General features: G+C 50.1%; 6 protein-coding genes across 6 annotated transcripts; 3 read left to right on the forward strand and 3 right to left on the reverse strand.

Moving 5' to 3' along the window:
• Positions 1–596: 596 nt before the first annotated feature.
• EPUS_01232 (uncharacterized protein) lies at positions 597–5,209 on the forward strand (the record flags this gene model as incomplete). The annotated part of the gene is made up of 3 exons (XM_007788525.1): positions 597–1,038; positions 1,088–4,531; positions 4,605–5,209. 3 exons carry the CDS (start codon positions 597–599, stop codon positions 5,207–5,209), a joined length of 4,491 nt encoding a protein of 1,496 aa, XP_007786715.1.
• A 956-nt stretch (positions 5,210–6,165) lies between these two features.
• EPUS_01233 (uncharacterized protein) lies at positions 6,166–7,976 on the reverse strand (the record flags this gene model as incomplete). The annotated part of the gene is made up of 2 exons (XM_007788526.1): positions 6,166–7,344; positions 7,401–7,976. 2 exons carry the CDS (start codon positions 7,974–7,976, stop codon positions 6,166–6,168), a joined length of 1,755 nt encoding a protein of 584 aa, XP_007786716.1.
• Positions 7,977–9,013: 1,037 nt separating this feature from the next.
• On the forward strand, positions 9,014–10,183 carry EPUS_01234 (uncharacterized protein; the record flags this gene model as incomplete). The annotated part of the gene is made up of 1 exon (XM_007788527.1): positions 9,014–10,183. The coding sequence occupies one exon, from the start codon at positions 9,014–9,016 to the stop codon at positions 10,181–10,183; it is 1,170 nt and encodes a 389-aa protein (XP_007786717.1).
• Positions 10,184–10,672: 489 nt separating this feature from the next.
• On the reverse strand, positions 10,673–12,304 carry EPUS_01235 (uncharacterized protein; the record flags this gene model as incomplete). Its single annotated transcript, XM_007788528.1, has 1 exon — positions 10,673–12,304. The coding sequence occupies one exon, from the start codon at positions 12,302–12,304 to the stop codon at positions 10,673–10,675; it is 1,632 nt and encodes a 543-aa protein (XP_007786718.1).
• Positions 12,305–13,848: 1,544 nt separating this feature from the next.
• Positions 13,849–14,801, forward strand: EPUS_01236 (uncharacterized protein; the record flags this gene model as incomplete). Its single annotated transcript, XM_007788529.1, has 2 exons — positions 13,849–14,434; positions 14,530–14,801. The coding sequence occupies 2 exons, from the start codon at positions 13,849–13,851 to the stop codon at positions 14,799–14,801; spliced, it is 858 nt and encodes a 285-aa protein (XP_007786719.1).
• An 851-nt stretch (positions 14,802–15,652) lies between these two features.
• EPUS_01237 (uncharacterized protein) lies at positions 15,653–16,465 on the reverse strand (the record flags this gene model as incomplete). Its single annotated transcript, XM_007788530.1, has 1 exon — positions 15,653–16,465. The coding sequence occupies one exon, from the start codon at positions 16,463–16,465 to the stop codon at positions 15,653–15,655; it is 813 nt and encodes a 270-aa protein (XP_007786720.1).
• Between the last annotated feature and the right edge of the window lie 440 nt (positions 16,466–16,905).

A 16,905-nucleotide genomic window follows, 5' to 3' on the forward strand; every position in this document is an offset into this window, starting at 1 on the left:
CCAAGGTCAAGGCCAAGGCCAAAGCTGCTCGGCCGCCTGGCATTGCATGAGGGAGAATTTCTGCACGCTCTCCGATGCCGGACTCGCTTCTGTTCATTTTCACCATGTGATGTGAGTGTCACTGCACTATTGGTCAGAATCTGTCACTGTCTTAGACAGAGTGGAGATCTAATCTAATCTAATCTTATCAGATGTGAATTATGACGTCCAATCATCCAAATTTTGCTATGCCTCAAAGCAACCGCACAGGTAACCAACTCTCAAGCTGCTCAGCTGGTGTATGCTGCTCTGTGTGGAGTCATAGGCTTTGCAACGCGACAGCTTATGCTTCCTCGTTTTGATTAGGCAACAGAAAGACTTGCGGCGATGGACAGTTCGAACGATGACCCACAAGCTGCGGGACAAGTCTTTCTAGCTTTGTATATCCAAAAGCAGTCTCTCGCGATGCCGAACTCGCGATTACTCTCTGTTCGTTTTAGTAGACAGCCCACTTCCCTTATTTTCGTTTTTGTAAAGCTTATTTCTCTTACATCTCTACTCTCTTTTATGATTCTTTCCCTACTAGTACTGCTATGACAACGGTGGGCACTCCAAATATGGCTGCTCCATCGGTTCCAGCTGTGAATGTCCATGTCGCAAATGCCTCTCACTGCGAAGAGCAGCCCCGGCCCTTTCCAGAGAGGAAAAGCTCAGACCATTCTATGTTCCGCGTTGCCCAATCTGAAGACCCCGAGAAGGGTCTTGAACTTTCACAAAACTTGATAGTCGATGGCCTGGCCCGGACAGACACTGTTGGTGTCGATGTCAAGCGTGCCGAGCAGGAATTTGCCCAACTTGACCGGCAATTTTCAGATTATAGCGAGCGCAGCAGACGCATGCATAGCCAGCAGTCCGGAGAGTATTCCAAGGGGCAGCTTCGGGATGTCGAGAAAGCGCTCAACTCGGATCGGTCGGTGGAACAACCGTGGGACCTGGAGACAGCCTTGAGAGGTGCCAAGGCTGCAGAGCACGAAGCTGGTATCAAGGTAAAGAGGATAGGTGCGTTCCCTACCACGCTCTTCTGCTGGTACCCTCCTGACAGTGGTAGGTGTCATATGGGATAACTTGACCGTCCGTGGAATTGGTGGAGCAAAGAACATCGTTAAAACATTCCCAGATGCGTTCATCGATTTTTTCAACCTGCCAGGCACCATCATGTCCATGTTTGGCTGGGGTAAGAAAGGGCAAGAAATTGACATCATAAAAGATTTTAGGGGCGTTGCAAAGAGCGGAGAAATGATATTGGTACTTGGACGACCCGGTTCTGGTTGTACAACTTTCCTCAAGGTTATATCAAACCAGAGGTTTGGCTACACCGGCGTCAGCGGTACCGTCATGTACGGGCCCTTCGACGCTAAGACATTCGCGAAGGAGTACCGCGGTGAAGCTGTGTACAACCAGGAAGACGATGTGCACCACCCTTCTCTTACTGTTGGTCAGACATTGGGATTTGCATTGGACACCAAGACCCCAGGTAAACGACCGACCGGCATGAGCAAAAATGAGTTCAAAGGGAACGTAGTAGCTCTACTGCTCAAGATGTTCAATATTACCCACACTAAAAATACCGTCGTGGGTGGACCATTCATACGAGGCATCTCTGGTGGAGAAAGGAAGCGAGTTTCCATTGCCGAGATGTTCACCACCGGTGCCACGGTCTTGGCATGGGACAACAGTACGAGAGGCCTTGATTCTTCGACCGCCGTTGACTATAGTAAGTGCTTGAGGATTTTGACGGATCTTTACCAGACAACCACATTTGTGTCCCTCTATCAGGCCAGCGAGAGCATTTATGAGCAATTCGACAAGGTCATGGTCATCGATTCTGGCCGTCAGGTGTACTTCGGTCCCGCGGGCGAAGCACGGGCGTACTTCGAACGTCTAGGCTTTCTCGCAAAGCCGAGACAGACCACCGCGGATTATTTGACAGGCTGCACCGATGAGTATGAACGTGAGTATGAGCCGGGCAGGTCAGCTTTGAACGCACCCTCCTCTCCAGACTCGTTTGTCGAGGCATTCAACAGGTCAGAAAACGCTGAAAAGCTTTCCAAGGAGATGGCTCGCTATAGAGAGCAGATACATGAGGAGAAAGAACTTTACGATGATTTTCGAGCTGCTCACCGTGAAGCAAAAAGGAAACACACTCCGAGATCTTCCGTGTACTCAGTTCCGTTCTACCTCCAGGTATGGGCCTTGATGCAACGACAATTTCTTATCAAGTGGCAGGATAAATTTTCATTCACGGTTTCTTGGATCACAAGTGTTGCTGTGGCGTTTGTGGTGGGCTCGGTCTGGCTCAACACACCTCAAACGTCTCAAGGAGCCTTCACGCGTGGGGGCGTGCTCTTCATAAGTCTGTTATTCAATGCATTTCAAGCCTTCGGCGAACTACCTGCGACAATGCTGGGTCGACCAATCGTGAACAAACACAAGGCCTACACGTTCCACCGGCCAAGTGCGCTCTGGCTGGCTCAAATCATCGTTGATCTAGGTTTTGCTACAATACAGATTCTTGTCTTCAGCATCATCGTCTATTTCATGACTGGTTTAGTTCGAGATGCAGGCGCCTTCTGGATCTTCATCCTGTTCAACATCTCTTGCTACGTGGCCATGGCCCTATTCTTCAGAACCATTGGATGTCTTTGCCCTGACTTTGATTATGCCATGAAATTCGCTGCGTGTGTCATTACCCTGTTCGTACTAACATCTGGCTACCTGCTCCAAGCTCAGAGTCAGCTAGATTGGTTGAGCTGGATCTTCTGGATGAACGTCCTGGGCCTTGGTTTCTCAGCATTGATGATGAATGAATTCGACCGCATCAGTTTAGAATGTAGTCGAGAGTCTCTCATTCCATCGGGACCCGGCTATAACAGCTTGGAGCACCAAGTCTGTACACTGCCCGGTAGTATACCATCGGTGCCGTCCGTGGCAGGTTCAGACTACATCATCACTGCTTTCTCCTATAACCCTTCTGACCTGTGGCGGAATTGGGGCCTTATCATAGTTTGGATCTTTGTCTATATGTTTTTGAATACCGTCTTTGGTGAGCTGCTCCACTATGGCGCAGGAGGGAGAACTGCCACCTTTTTCCAGCAGGAGAACAGTGACCGAAGGAAGTTGAACGAAACCCTTCAGGAGAAGAAGCAGCGTCGACTCCGGAAAGAGGGCACCGATCCCGGCTCTGATCTTGATGTCAAATCGAAATCGATCTTGACGTGGGAGAATCTGACCTATGACGTCCCAACTCCTGCGGGTCAAATACGTCTGCTAAGAGACGTCTTCGGCTATGTCAAGCCAGGCGAGCTCACTGCACTGATGGGTGCCAGCGGAGCTGGGAAGACAACCCTCCTCGACGTGCTCGCGTCAAGAAAGAACATTGGCGTTATTGGTGGTGAAGTGCTGGTAGATGGTGTTAAGCCAGGTATTGCTTTCCAGCGCGGTACCTCCTATGCCGAACAGCTCGATGTGCACGAAACGACGCAAACGATACGCGAAGCCTTGCGCTTCAGTGCAGATCTCCGCCAGCCATACGAAATCCCCCAGTTGCAAAAATACGACTACGTCGAGGAAGTAATCTCGCTTCTGGAGCTTGAAGACCTCGCAGACGCCATTATCGGAGACCCACCATCTGGCTTGTCTGTGGAGGAGCGCAAGCGTGTCACAATCGGCATCGAGCTAGCTGCCAAACCAGAGCTATTGCTCTTTTTGGACGAACCGACATCAGGTCTAGATTCACAATCCGCTTTCAATATTGTCCGCTTCCTCCGTAAGCTCGCTCGGGCCGGCCAAGCCATTCTTTGCACGATCCATCAGCCAAACAGTACCCTGTTTGAGAATTTCGATCGTCTGCTGCTACTACAGCACGGTGGAGAGTGTGTTTACTTTGGAGACATCGGCAAGGACGCCGAGATTCTAATCGACTACTTCCGCCGACACGGTGCTGAGTGCCCACCCAAGGCGAATGTGGCGGAGTGGATGCTTGACGCTATTGGAGCTGGCATTTCTCCACGGATTGGGGAGCGAGACTGGGGCGAGGTATGGCGGGAGAGTGATGAATTTGCCGCCGCGAAGAGAGAAATCAATGAGATGAAGGAGTCGCGCATGCGGGCCGTTGGAGATGTGCCGAAAGTTGAAGAGAAAGAATATGCCACTCCTCTCATGCATCAGATAAAGGTCGTCACCTGGCGCACCAACCTCAGTTTCTGGCGCAGTCCTAATTATGGGTTTACTCGGCTCTTCAATCACGTTGTCATCGCTCTCCTGTCTGGCCTCGCTTTCTTGAACCTCGACAACAGCCGAACATCCTTGCAGTACCGTGTTTTCATCATATTCCAAGTCACCATCATACCCGCTCTAATCCTCGCTCAAGTTGAGCCCAAATACGATCTCAGCAGACTCATCTTCTACCGTGAATCCGCCGCCAAAGCATATAGACAATTTCCTTTTGCGCTGGCAATGGTCATCGCCGAATTGCCGTATTCGATACTCTGCGGTAAGCTACCACTGTCACCCCCTTGAGCGTGTCTGTCCCACAACCATGCTGTACTGACCCTTCACACCTCCAGCCGTTGCATTCTTCCTGCCCCTCTACTACATTCCCGGTCTCCAACCCGACCCCTCCCGCGCCGGCTACCAATTCCTCATGATCCTGGTCGTGGAGCTCTTCTCGGTAGCACTCGGTCAAGCGATTGCCGCCATTACGCCTTCAGCATTGATCGCGGCGCTCCTCAACCCTTTTGTCGTCATCGTCTTCGCCCTCTTCTGCGGCGTCACCATTCCGAAACCCCAAATCCCGTACTTCTGGCGCGTGTGGCTGTACGAGCTCGTCCCTTTCACGCGGCTGATAGGGGGGATGGTGACGACGGAGCTGCATGATAGGGTTGTGGAGTGCACGGAGCTGGAATTCAATCGGTTCGAGGCCCCCCGTGGGCAGAGTTGTGGGGAGTATATGGCTAGGTTCTTTGAAAACGGGGGTCCGGGGTATTTGAGGGATAATCTTACCAGTGCGTGTGAATATTGTGCGTACAGGGTTGGGGATGAGTTCTATGAACCTTTTGGCTTCTCGTTCGATTATCGTTGGAGGGATCTCGGCATCCTGTCAGCCTTTATCGTGAGCAGTTCGATCATCTTGTTCACTGCGAGCAGGTTTTTGAATTTCAATCGCAGGTGAAGCAATAATGCACTGGCCACGACGAGATGGACGGGTTCGTGAAGGAGAAGTGTAAGCCAGCAGGGATTTTGAGCTCTCAGAAATCTAGTGATGACCAACATATGCATGAAAATAGGATGGATGGGGGAAACGGTGCAGACGGGCAAGAATGGTAAAGAGAAGGAAGAAACAAAGATGGAATGATTTGAGGAAAATGAAGTTGTTAAATATGCCGACTATCTAGGGATCTGAAAAATTGTATGCTGTATTTCTGCTTCTTTATTTCTTCCCCCTGAGTTGCGCCCCTTTTATATCATGACAGATCTACACATTTGCCAGCGTTTGTCGCGAGCATTCTAATGCTCTTCAATTCTTGCTATCATTTGCATTTCAGAAGCGAGCTGTCCTCGCCAAGGTATGATCACTTGCTAGGAACTGCGAAAGAGGGGCCCTTGGAGGAGGAGGAGGAGGAGGAGGAGGAGGAGGTTGATCTACCATAGCGAATTTCGCATGCTGATAGGTATACCTATACTTATACGTACGTATCTGCGGCTTCATGCGGGAACGCTATGGCTCTGGAGTATCATCTGCATCTTTGATAGCCTCCCTCTTTCTCCCCTCCGTCGCCTTCGAATCATGATAAGCCGAGGCTCGCACAGGAGGTTATGGGTATGAGATGTTGAGCTGGTAGCATACCACATATGGTACTTGGTGGTGGTGGATTGGCGGAGGGCGGTATGCCTGCTTCCCGGCTTGCGAAATAAGAGATGAGTGAAGGGCGAGATGCAATGCGAACACCATCGCTTGATCTTACAGATGTATGAGCCGAGACCTTTTTCGTCTTTCCGGGTCCCCGCTCCGTGTGAGCCCAGGACTATTCGTTCTCACCACGAGCGCCTGCTCCGTTATTGGTGTGAACTTTCCGTGACTGGCAACCGAAAGCGCTTGTTAATATCGTGGCATATTTGATCTTTTGCTCATTCACCGAAGATATCCCAAATACTCCATCCACTACCACCATCACCACCTCCTCCCCCACCGCCACCCCCAACGTCTCCGCCTTGACCGCTCCATGGATCTTGTCCATCTTGGCCCCAGACATCTTCGCCTTTACCTGCTCCTTCCCCTTGACCACCCCAGCCATCCGGACTACCATCTTGTTGGCCCCACATATCGCCATCTTGTTGGGGTGGTGCCTGTGGTGATGCATCATCCACCGGCGGCGGTTGTTGCGGCGCTTTCCCTCCCATACCTCTCTGTATTGCTTCGTAGCCTGCTATGCTCCCAGCTCCGGCTATCGCACCTTCTTCTGCACCAGCTGCTCCACCAACTGCTCGCCCTGCACCACCAGCCGCTGCACCTGCTGCGCTTCCCTCAGCACCTCCAACAGCAGCACCAGCCGCTGCACCGCCCTCTGCGGCCTCTCCACCACCCATCCAGAGGGGCATCATCCCTATCCCGCTGCCGTGGGAGTGGCGAGAGAAGTAGTCATAATCCACCGTCACTGCTGTTGCCAACATAACCGCTCTTTGGTCTAAGGTCATACCCGTTTCACCTTTCTCACCTGCAACGACGTCTTTGTATGCCTTTTCCCCATGTGCTGTTTTGGATATGATATGTCTCTTGCTTGCCTCCTCCTCTAGCCCTGCAGCATCCATCCTTAAAGCGTAAACACCCGTGTCGGTAAAAATCTCTCGTGCGAAACCGGCGAAGTTCCGATTGACGGAGCCGATGAGCTTATTGGACGAAGAGCGTAGGGAAAAGTCCCAGGAGAGAGGTGGTTCCTCGATGTAGGCGAATTGGACGTATTGGCCTTCACCAGCGCCGCCGGATTGCGCTGCTACTTGGGCTTGTTGTGCTGCTGATAGGTCGAGGCCAGTAGCGGATACCGGTGTGCTAGTTTCGCCCGGAGGCTGGTGAAAGAGGAAGAGATTGTATTTTCGCTTCAGTGGAGCCCATTGTGACTGTACTTCACCGATAATGCGCATGTCTGAGAGAGGTAGAGTGGAGATTTGGGCGGGCTGATCTGTTGCACTGGAGATCATGGCGTGCGAGGTGCGGCCTAGGGATCCGGGGGCGGAAGGAAGCCATGAAGCGGATTCTAGAGGGTCGTAGACACGTATTTGGGAGTTGATCACCGAGAAAGGTCGGTGGAACTGCCAGATGTCAGGGCTGTTGCTCCACAAGATCAGGTCAGTTTCGGTAATCGTACCCTAAGAACCTCTTTTTGCTCCCTGTTAAAGATATGTGTAGTAAAAGCTCGATGCGTTCTCAGCATCTGTCTTCCTATTGATCTCCCAAACCCTCCATCATGCTCCGCCATGTAGCCAACATGGTTTCCATGTGGATCCATGATGACATATCGGTTCGCCTGCTCAAATCCGAGCAAAATATTCATCATCTCAATTTGCCTCTGTACCACCAGCCCCGAATTGGCCAGAATGGAGGTGGCTGGATGCGTTTCCTTGAGAACGGCATTGGGGTCTTCTGGGATGTGGACGGGGGCAAGGAGATTGTTCTCGGAAGGCGAAGCCGAAGCAAGGGCATCGGATATCGAGGGGGTCGACGAGGGAGTTCCTTGCGCTTGAGCAGGAGAAGGCTCAGGCTTTTTGATGTGAAGAGAGGAGGAACGAGAGGGGTAGGATTGCTTAGACGAAGCTACACGCTTCGAATCGCGCTTCGCTGACCGAGGTTGATGAAGACGAGAAGCGCCGCGTTGACGCACTCCTGAGATACGAAAAGCTGGCAAGCATAGAGATCGGCCAGACTTCTTACTGACCGGTAACATGGTGGCACCATGAAGGGCGATGAAGTCATCCCTTGGGTTGCGGAGCAGTTGAGCCTATCTTTTCACGATTGTAAACAGCCAACCAAACGTCATCGCGACCGCTAGTCATACAGTATTATACAATTCTCTACAACTCATTTGACGAGGTTACCATGACTACGAACAGACAAGTACTGTACCATAATAGTTCTTTATAAGGAAACATCACTTTATAGCATGTCTGTCATACAGCAGTCATACCGCTATCATACCGCTATCATACCGCTGTCATACCGCTGTCATACCGCTGTCTCTACCGAGGATTATGGACCGAGGATTATGGACCGATGACCATTCCCAAATGTTGGTACCGACTACTACTAAGTTAGTTAAGTATTAAGTAACAATCTTCTTATGGCAAACCCTTGGGATATTGTTGGGGACACTCGCTTGGGCATTCTCTTAGGGCACCCTGGGGCGTCCCCTGGAAAATCACCTACAACGAGAGGGCATCCTTTGGGGGGCATTTTTAGAGATACCCTCTTCAGCCACTCTCTTGCTGTACGTTGCCCGTTATTGTACACTTGTTGCTTGCGGTACGCTTGTGAGTTGATACTTAAAGCATTCTATTAGATACATCTCGTTATACCCATATTAGGTTGAGTCCGTAGTCTTCTGTGACATCAAAACTGTGATTTATAAGAGGAATATCAGTACATGCTGCAAGAGGAGACCTGTATAACCTTCTATCATGACGGAAACTGATCTGGAAGTTCGAAGTTTTTGGCGCCCAACCTAATAATGGTCCGCCGTAGTAATTTAACTTACCCCTATTTAGACCCAATGCACTTCTTACTACATATGCTCAATCATCTACTCCCTACGTCGTGGAAGTCGTGCCCCAAACTTCCTCCTGATGGCCATCCATCTTTGTAGACAAGCGTGCTTGTTGGCCCCGCTCATCCATCCATACAGAAGCTACTGGTGAGACTGATTCCAAGTCCTTTCGGCGGTTCGACAGAAGTGGCGGATGAGGTTTCTCCTGAACCATTACCAGAATGGTCCTTCACTCCCGCTCCAGGCTGTTGTTTCCAGCTTGTGTTTTGGCCCTCATCCTTGTCGTGTTGTTCTTGCGGTCGAATCGGAACCAAGTATCGATCCGGAGTTCTCTGCCAGATGCGCAACCCGAGAAGGATGACTCCAATTCAACACCAATACAACCTAAAGTGCTGGGTGCATTTCCTCGTCCAAGGTACCAGCCAGGAACTCCTAAACCTGCAAGCCAGAACTATTCCAGGACGCTCGTCATAGCCAGTACATCCAAGGAGGACACTACGTGGCTGGCTGAACTTGCCAACGAGCCAGATTTGTCCACAGCTGTCTATGTGGTGGACGAGCCGCATGCTTCGCTCACCGTTCCGAAGAACAAAGGCCATGAAGTGATGGTCTATCTCACGTACATCATCGATCATTACGACAAGTTGGGTGACATAGCCATCTTCATGCATGCTCACCGAGTTACCTGGCACAACAATGACCTCATGTTCTCGGATGCTGTCGAGATGGTAAGACGGCTGAGTAGTCCCAAGGTTACTCGCGATGGATATATGAATATGCGATGCCACTTGGATCCAGGTTGTCCTGACCATATTCACCCTTCTGTAGCAGACGACAATGATGGCAACATACCTGAGGCAATCGTCATTGGCAGAGCGTGGCTAGAGCTATTTCCCAACGCTGAAGCGCCTCCGACGGTACTCTCACAACCATGTTGTGCACAATTCGCCTTGAGCAGGGAAAGGATCCGGAATTTACCATTAGAGCAATATATCTTCTTCCGGAGATGGCTCCTGGACACAGACCTTGATGACCGATTATCTGGCCGGGTCTGGGAGTATGTTTGGCAGTACATTTTTGCGGGTGTCGACGAGTTCTGCCCTGTTGAAAGTATCTGCTACTGTGATGGTTACGGTATTTGCTTTGGAGGCGAAGAAAAGTATCAGGAATGGTTTGCGATAAGGAGAAAGAGTAGGGAGCTTGCGGACCTCAAAGGGTCGCTCGGTGATGATGAGAAGGCGGTAGAACAAAAAGCCAGCATTCAAGTACGGTTGACCGAATTGGATCTCAAATTGTCCACCATGAAAAAAGATGCATTCCTACGAGGAGAAGACCCAAAGAATCGAGCTCTCGAAGCTGGCAGAGAATGGAAAGATGGAAATGGCTTTTGAAGAGCAGTGAGCGGTTTACTGCTAAGAAGTCCTGACATCCCTGCCAGTTCTTGTTCATCCAGCCTTCTGTGGAAGGTAACCTCGACGACTGGTGCCCTGGGCTCGGCATTGCAGTGACTGATAAAAACAAGTCATGGCAAAGTTCACGCACTCTAGAAGGACCACTTGCATCTGATATGCATCTCCATCCATCGACCTGGCTCTTTTGGTGGAATCATGTTGTGAAACTTCATCAATCTGAGCCTCAATGTGACTGGTCTTGAGAAGATATTGTCTCTGACAAAAATTATGCATTTAGTTCCGCTTGCAGGAACTTCGACATCCCTCGGTCGATCAACTCGGCGATGATCCAGTCTAGTGCTCGGTCTAATCTGTCTTGGTTGCAACCAGCCGTGCCATGATCTGTTGCGGATGAGTTAGAGGTTGCATTGCGGCATGATTACATCTCGAGGAATCTCTGGGTTTGAGTTTCAATGTCCTTTTCAATCTTCAATCATCTGGACTAATCTTCACATGAAGCTGTGTGGTTCGCTCCAAATAGTACTCGTCAAACCAATACTGTCCGCTGTGGCCACCAGTTCCAGTCTCTTCTTCTTGGTACTCAGTGCCCTCAAACTTCTGCATTGCCTGTTGTTGGTAGTCCCCATAATTTTCTTCATCATCCGAGACCTCGCCAATCTCTTCGATTTTGAAGGAATTGCCCTTCGCTGATCCGTAGCCAAAGGGAAACCACTTTGCTGCAGCTGCCTGCTTCGCGGCTTGAAGCCGAACCTTGTCGCCCGGATACAAGATTTGCTTTTCGAGCCTTGGATGCCTCGTGTTTGGTTTTCTGGCCCGAGTCTCTGCCCAGACATTGGAGCTCTGTGGTACATTCTCGAGAGCACGACGAGCTTCCTCTGAACCCCAGTCTAAGTGGACAACATAGCAAGGCAAGATCTGCGAAGCCTTGAACACTATGTATTCAAGCTCATTGTTGCCAACATGAGAATCTGAGTTTGGGTAGGGATAATCATGAAGCCGCCAGTCATCATCACGTCTCAGAGTGACCGCTCTCCCCATTATGGTCGCACAGACAATCAGCCGGACAGATGGGACGTCGCTACTGTTCACGGCCGTTGCGGAGGAGCCGACGTATGATAAGGAGAATTCAGGATTTGGAGATGAATAAATACCACGGCCATAAGTGTTTCCACAACGTACTGCTACCACCTCTGACGTCTTTCCAATATTCTGACCCGGTTTCAAGAAGCCGTACCGCACGATAGATGCCACATATCTTTTCATGGTACCGTGGAATGTCAACCTAGGCCGCACCAGATGCTCCACAAGGTCAGCTTTAGTAGTACCCGAGAAGATGCTTTTTCCTATGTACCTCGGGACGCAGGCCCGGAGCTCGTCGTATGGCCGGCCAAGAAGATGTTTTCGCATGGTTTCTTGACATTCCACGAATCGACCAGCCAGATTTTTCCGTAATATACTTTCAACATGGAGGATGCGGAAATTGCTCGGAATACCGGCACAGATCGTTTTTGGAGTCATGCCGAGGATATGGTGAGCGGTATCGGCAATGCTATCAAGGTTCAGACCGAAAGGGTTGTCCAAGATAGACTTCCAATCCGATACATAATTCGCATCCCACCCGTGCTGCCAGACCTTATTGTTTGGCTTCAGACCCAGCTTAGTTGATCTGACTTCTTCTCTCCAAGCAAGCAAGTGAGCACTGGCGGCCTCCACCAGGCGGAGAAGGAGTGTTGCAAAGTCCAGAACACCACTGATCTTGGCAAATTCTCTATCAAGCATGCACTGAAGATCTCTGCTCATCACTTCCACCACATCCCTCGGTAGACGACGACTGGATACGAAGATTGAGCACGACTCTTGGTCAGAACGGTTCGTGACCCGCAAAACCGTCTCAGCGTAAGAAAAGACCCAGTCATCTTCACGGCAATCCCAGTGCCGCACATCCTTTGGTATGAATGCATCGATCAGGTCATTAAATTCTTGCGCTTCTTTTTCTTTGAAGTTTATAAACCCTCGGGGCCTAGCCAGCCATGCAGGCCGATACAACAAATACGCGTCAGAGTAATGTCTTTCAGGCACCTTGAGACGGTGGCTAGCCATCGTGATTGAGTGCTTTTCCAAGCTCTTAGCACAAAAAATGTATGATCACGAAGATACGGCTTGACAAACCCCGTTCTGTTTCTTTACAGTCAGAGTGCCTCTACAAATTTCGCCACCATGCGCCAATACTGAGGAAGCTCACCACGTGTGCAAAAGAAAAGAAAAAGTAATGGCTAGTTAGGAGTTGAAGGATTTTCCGTCTTCAAGACAGAACCCTGACTCATGAAGCACTAGAAGAATTTGTACTATAGACAAAGTGGTCAAGAACAGTCAGGAAAGGAGCGATGGAAGGTCCTGGAAGTGAGAATTAGGTGAAAGAAATTTGGAAAGGCAAGATATAAATCCGATCAGACTTTCAAACACCGTCAGAGAGCGGCCTAAGCTCTTGTGCCTGCTTCGGTACACGCTTGACCTGATTAGGCAGAATCACTGACTGGTACAGTAGTTCTGCAGAAGCAATGACTCATCCACAAGGTGAGTCAGAGCAAGTCTTCATCGACAGAAGGAATTTCCGCCATCATGAAAGAAGCTAGAACCTCCATTGTTCTATACAGCCCTGTCCCAGCTTCTTATCGTCCCGATAGTATCCACGACTCTGCTTGTTTATTTGGACATCCAGAGCGCTCAAAACCCTAGCTCGCGTTAGATGGGAAAGGTTGGTGCTATCTTTGGGCCAGATGAATTGAATGAGCACCATTTTTAAACCGACTAGAGTGGAGGAGGAGAGACGACACGATCCGGAGGCGTCAGCAATACATGCTCCATTATCGATCAGACCGATGAGCATCATATGATTCCAACCCTGTTTCATGTTGATTGGGATGCTAAGCTATACAAACAATGGAGCAGGACACTATCACTCATCTTGTGTCTACCCAACTAGGATAGTTGCAATAAGTATAGATGTCTGTTTCGAAACCTTCTGAAGAAGCTGTAGGGTATTCAATTCTTTGGTCGCTCTAATTTATGTATTCCAGTTTGGTTTGAGAACTTAGCGGTGGAGAAACTCCATCTGTATCGCAGGACTTGCGTGCCTCGGAACAGCAGGAGCTGATGCCCCAAACATAATGCACCAGTAAACATGGCTAAGAAGACATGAAGAGTTGAACTGCAGTGACCAAGGGCTCCTAGCCAAGACAATGATGAATCAGTAGGGCTTCAGCAATAACTTGAACCTTGTTGGCGATTCAGGTTAATACATGTTGCGATGGTCAGCTCAGCATTGACATACAGCTGTCTAGATCTATCTATGCTGATGGAGCTCCATGAGATCTGCATACGATGGTCATAAAGCCAAGCTCAGTACTCGTATGCACAGCACATTTACAGCAGAGATTGCATGACGTCAGACTCCTCATGCCTCGAAGGGTCTCTGTTAACTTGAATATGTCCTGCTTCTCGAGCCGTCTACCACTTGATGAGTTATCTTCTTGAGAGTGACGGGGAACATCACTTCTCAAGCAGTTGCTTATAAATGCCACAGCTCCATTCGTTCCTCGCGCTTTGCCTGGCCTCTATCCAGCATTGACATCTTTCATGTTGAAATGGCGCGAACCAGAGCTCAGTCGCAAGCAGCCGCGTCTGAGAAAGGAGCAACGTCCAAGCCTAAGGCCGTGAAGGAGGAGAAACCCAAATCTCAACGTCCAGAGAAAAAGCCGGCGAAGTCGCGCACACCTAAAAAGTCCGCCACGGGCAAACGTGCCCATGAAGAAGTGCAAGAGAGCCATGAAGACAAAGCGAAGCAAGGGCCAACCAAAAAGAGTAAATCCTCAGAAGCAACCAGTGACGGGCGAGCTCACATCTCAAACCCAAAGGTGGAATCGATTCTATCAAAATATGGCGTACTGCCGCTGCAAAAATCCAAACTTCCTGCGCCGGATCAACCACTACCTGAGACCATGCTTGCCCTCGTCTTCAATGCCATGCTAACCTCAGCTCGTATCTCGCATGAGATTGCTGCACGAAGTGTATCATGTTTGATTGACGCGGGATACCATGATATTCAAAAGCTGAAGAACAGCAGCTGGCAAGAGAGGACGGAGGTACTAACAGAAGGTGGTTACACGCATTATCGTGAGAAAACTGCTACAATGCTGGGCGACTTGGCTGATTTGGTTCTTGACAAATATGGTACGTGGGATTTCATCATACCAAGGCTCAAACGGATTCGAACGCTCACACACTCTCCGCAGGTGGCGATCTCAACAACGTTCTCAAGTGAACAGATTCCTCCCCGAGCCAGATCCGTGCCGCATTGAAGGAGATCAAAGGTATTGGCGAGGTCGGCCTGGACATCTTTTGCGACACCGCACAAGCTGTCTGGCCTTGTCTTGCTCCTTTTATCGACCCCAGGAGCTTGAAGACCGCACAGCAACTCGGACTGGGGAGTGTTGAGGAGCTTTGGCAGGAGGTGGGCAAAGATGCGCTCATGATGTGCAAGTTGGCGACTGCTTTGACAACAATCCGTCTCGGTAAGAAGACTAGCGAGTTCACCTGACGATGGATGACTTGTACGACGAGTGGATTATGGGGTAAAATACGAGGCTACTACGCGGAGTACGTTCTCTTGAACACATGTTCGGATCTTTAATAGTGGTCCTTGATTGGCAGTTGACCGCAAACCGGAAGGTTCACCTCGTGATACTCAGCAATGTGTCTTGATATTCAGTAAATTTTCTAGGACTCCGAAGAAGCACGATTGATTGAGTACTAGCCTTCGAACTTGACGATAATCATTCAATAACGCGTCTCACGGTCAACTACTTGTTCCCGTATTGTACTCTATGTGGTTCACAGCACTCTCCTTTTCAGAGGCAATCTTTTCGCAGGATTTTCTTGCACAAATCTCGGCAGGTCACCTGATTTTACGTTCATTAGTTTGAAAAGAGTTAAAAACAAAAAGAACAAGCCATCGCTGAATCTGAACTAGCCACCTCTTGAGTACTCCATTACGAAACTCCTTGCGACTACCCAAAGATCGAAAATTCACGGATCTACCATCTCCAGACTCTGACGCTTTTCGAACACTTAGTTGGGGCCCAAGTCTCATGACGGATTCGTTATCGCTTTTGGCGATTCGTAGACTTGATGGATGAATTCAAAACGCCCTCTTACGCAAAGACCAGATAAATAGGAATCGGAAAAGGATATGCGTGATCTGATTTGATTCGAAGCGCGAGTTATAAGGAATGGATAGAGACGTTACTCAGGATTATGAGTGTGCTACGAAATACTTCTACATCGCATAGAGTAAAGCTTGAATTCACCAGGGACTCCTCGCATGACAAAGGAAAGAAAAATGGCGTTAGACGGTGGATGTTAGATAATAAGGACATTGTAAATAAAAGTTTATTCGCCCTCTTCCTTCTGCCTCCTCTGCATATTCCTCCTATCCATCCGCTTATGTCTCCAGATAAGGAACCATGCCACAACCAGCGCCGCTCCCGACACCGACGCCACGGTAACGGCCAAAATCTCATACCACGACAGCGGATCCGCTGTTGAGTTGATGATGATTGCATCCCCCTTGGAGGCATTTGATTCCTCCCTTCCCGTTTGGGTGGGAGTGGCTGTGGCCGTAGTCATCGCCTCTTCCCGCGTCGGCGACCCACTCTGCACAACCCACACCTCTTCTCCCTCCGTGTACTTGCACTGATCCCTTACCCACTCCTGAAGCCTATCCTTTCCACGCTGTGTGCACTGCTGCTCGCAGTCGAAGACGGAAGCGTGTTGGCAGAAGCACGACTGCTCCTCGGTAACGCATCCATAGTTGAACGAACCCTCTCTGATACAGTCCCTTGCGCACCCGGGAGCGAGAGCGAAGTCAATGGTCTTGAGGCTGCCGCAGGTGTTGCGATACCAGTCCTCGACACGCATCCACCCGGCCCAGGGGCAGGCCCAGGCGCAGGCGATGGGCTGCGGAAGAGCGCAGAAGCATTCTTCCTCGTACTGGTAACACCCGTTGACGTGTTGGGCACAGGGCGTGTCGAGACGAGGGCAGGGGAGGGGGGTGGAGCTGCAGGAGGTGAAGAAGGAGGCCATGGAGCAGTCGTCGGGAATGAGACTGGGGTCGACAGCGGCGGAGACGGGCTTGAGGGTGCTCGGAGCGAGAGAGAAGAGGGCCATTACAAGTGGGGCCGCTCTTCTGTTCATGATGGCCATGACTGAGTGAATAGGTTGATGACTCGGTCATGGAAGAAGTTCTGGGAGTTTGTCTGGGACTTTGCAAATTCGGATAACGTGATAGCTGAATGCAGCAGGCGGCGAGCTTTGACAGAGGTGGAACAAACCCAGCTGGCTCATCTCAGTCTGGAGACCGTTTTTCGCAGTCTTGTCTCATCGACCGATGCATTGCAGAGACGAAAGTATCGACCAGATTTATGACTGCATAGGTGGGACAAATAACAATAAGTCTCTACTTTGTTCGGCGCTATAAGATGGTGGCGTGAGCTGAAGAGGGGTTGCGGCTATCAGGTAGCTGTTGAGTTGGGGGCGTTTGTGATTGAAGGCCAATGGAAGTTGAGATAGACTCTAGAAGGCGAACAATGAAAGTTTGGGTACGCATGGTGGGACGGAGTAAAAGGTAAGTAAGGCAAGGGTAC

Source organism: Endocarpon pusillum (assembly GCF_000464535.1).
Source record: "Endocarpon pusillum Z07020 unplaced genomic scaffold C720987, whole genome shotgun sequence".
In the NCBI taxonomy this organism is placed as follows: Eukaryota; Fungi; Ascomycota; class Eurotiomycetes; order Verrucariales; family Verrucariaceae; genus Endocarpon; species Endocarpon pusillum.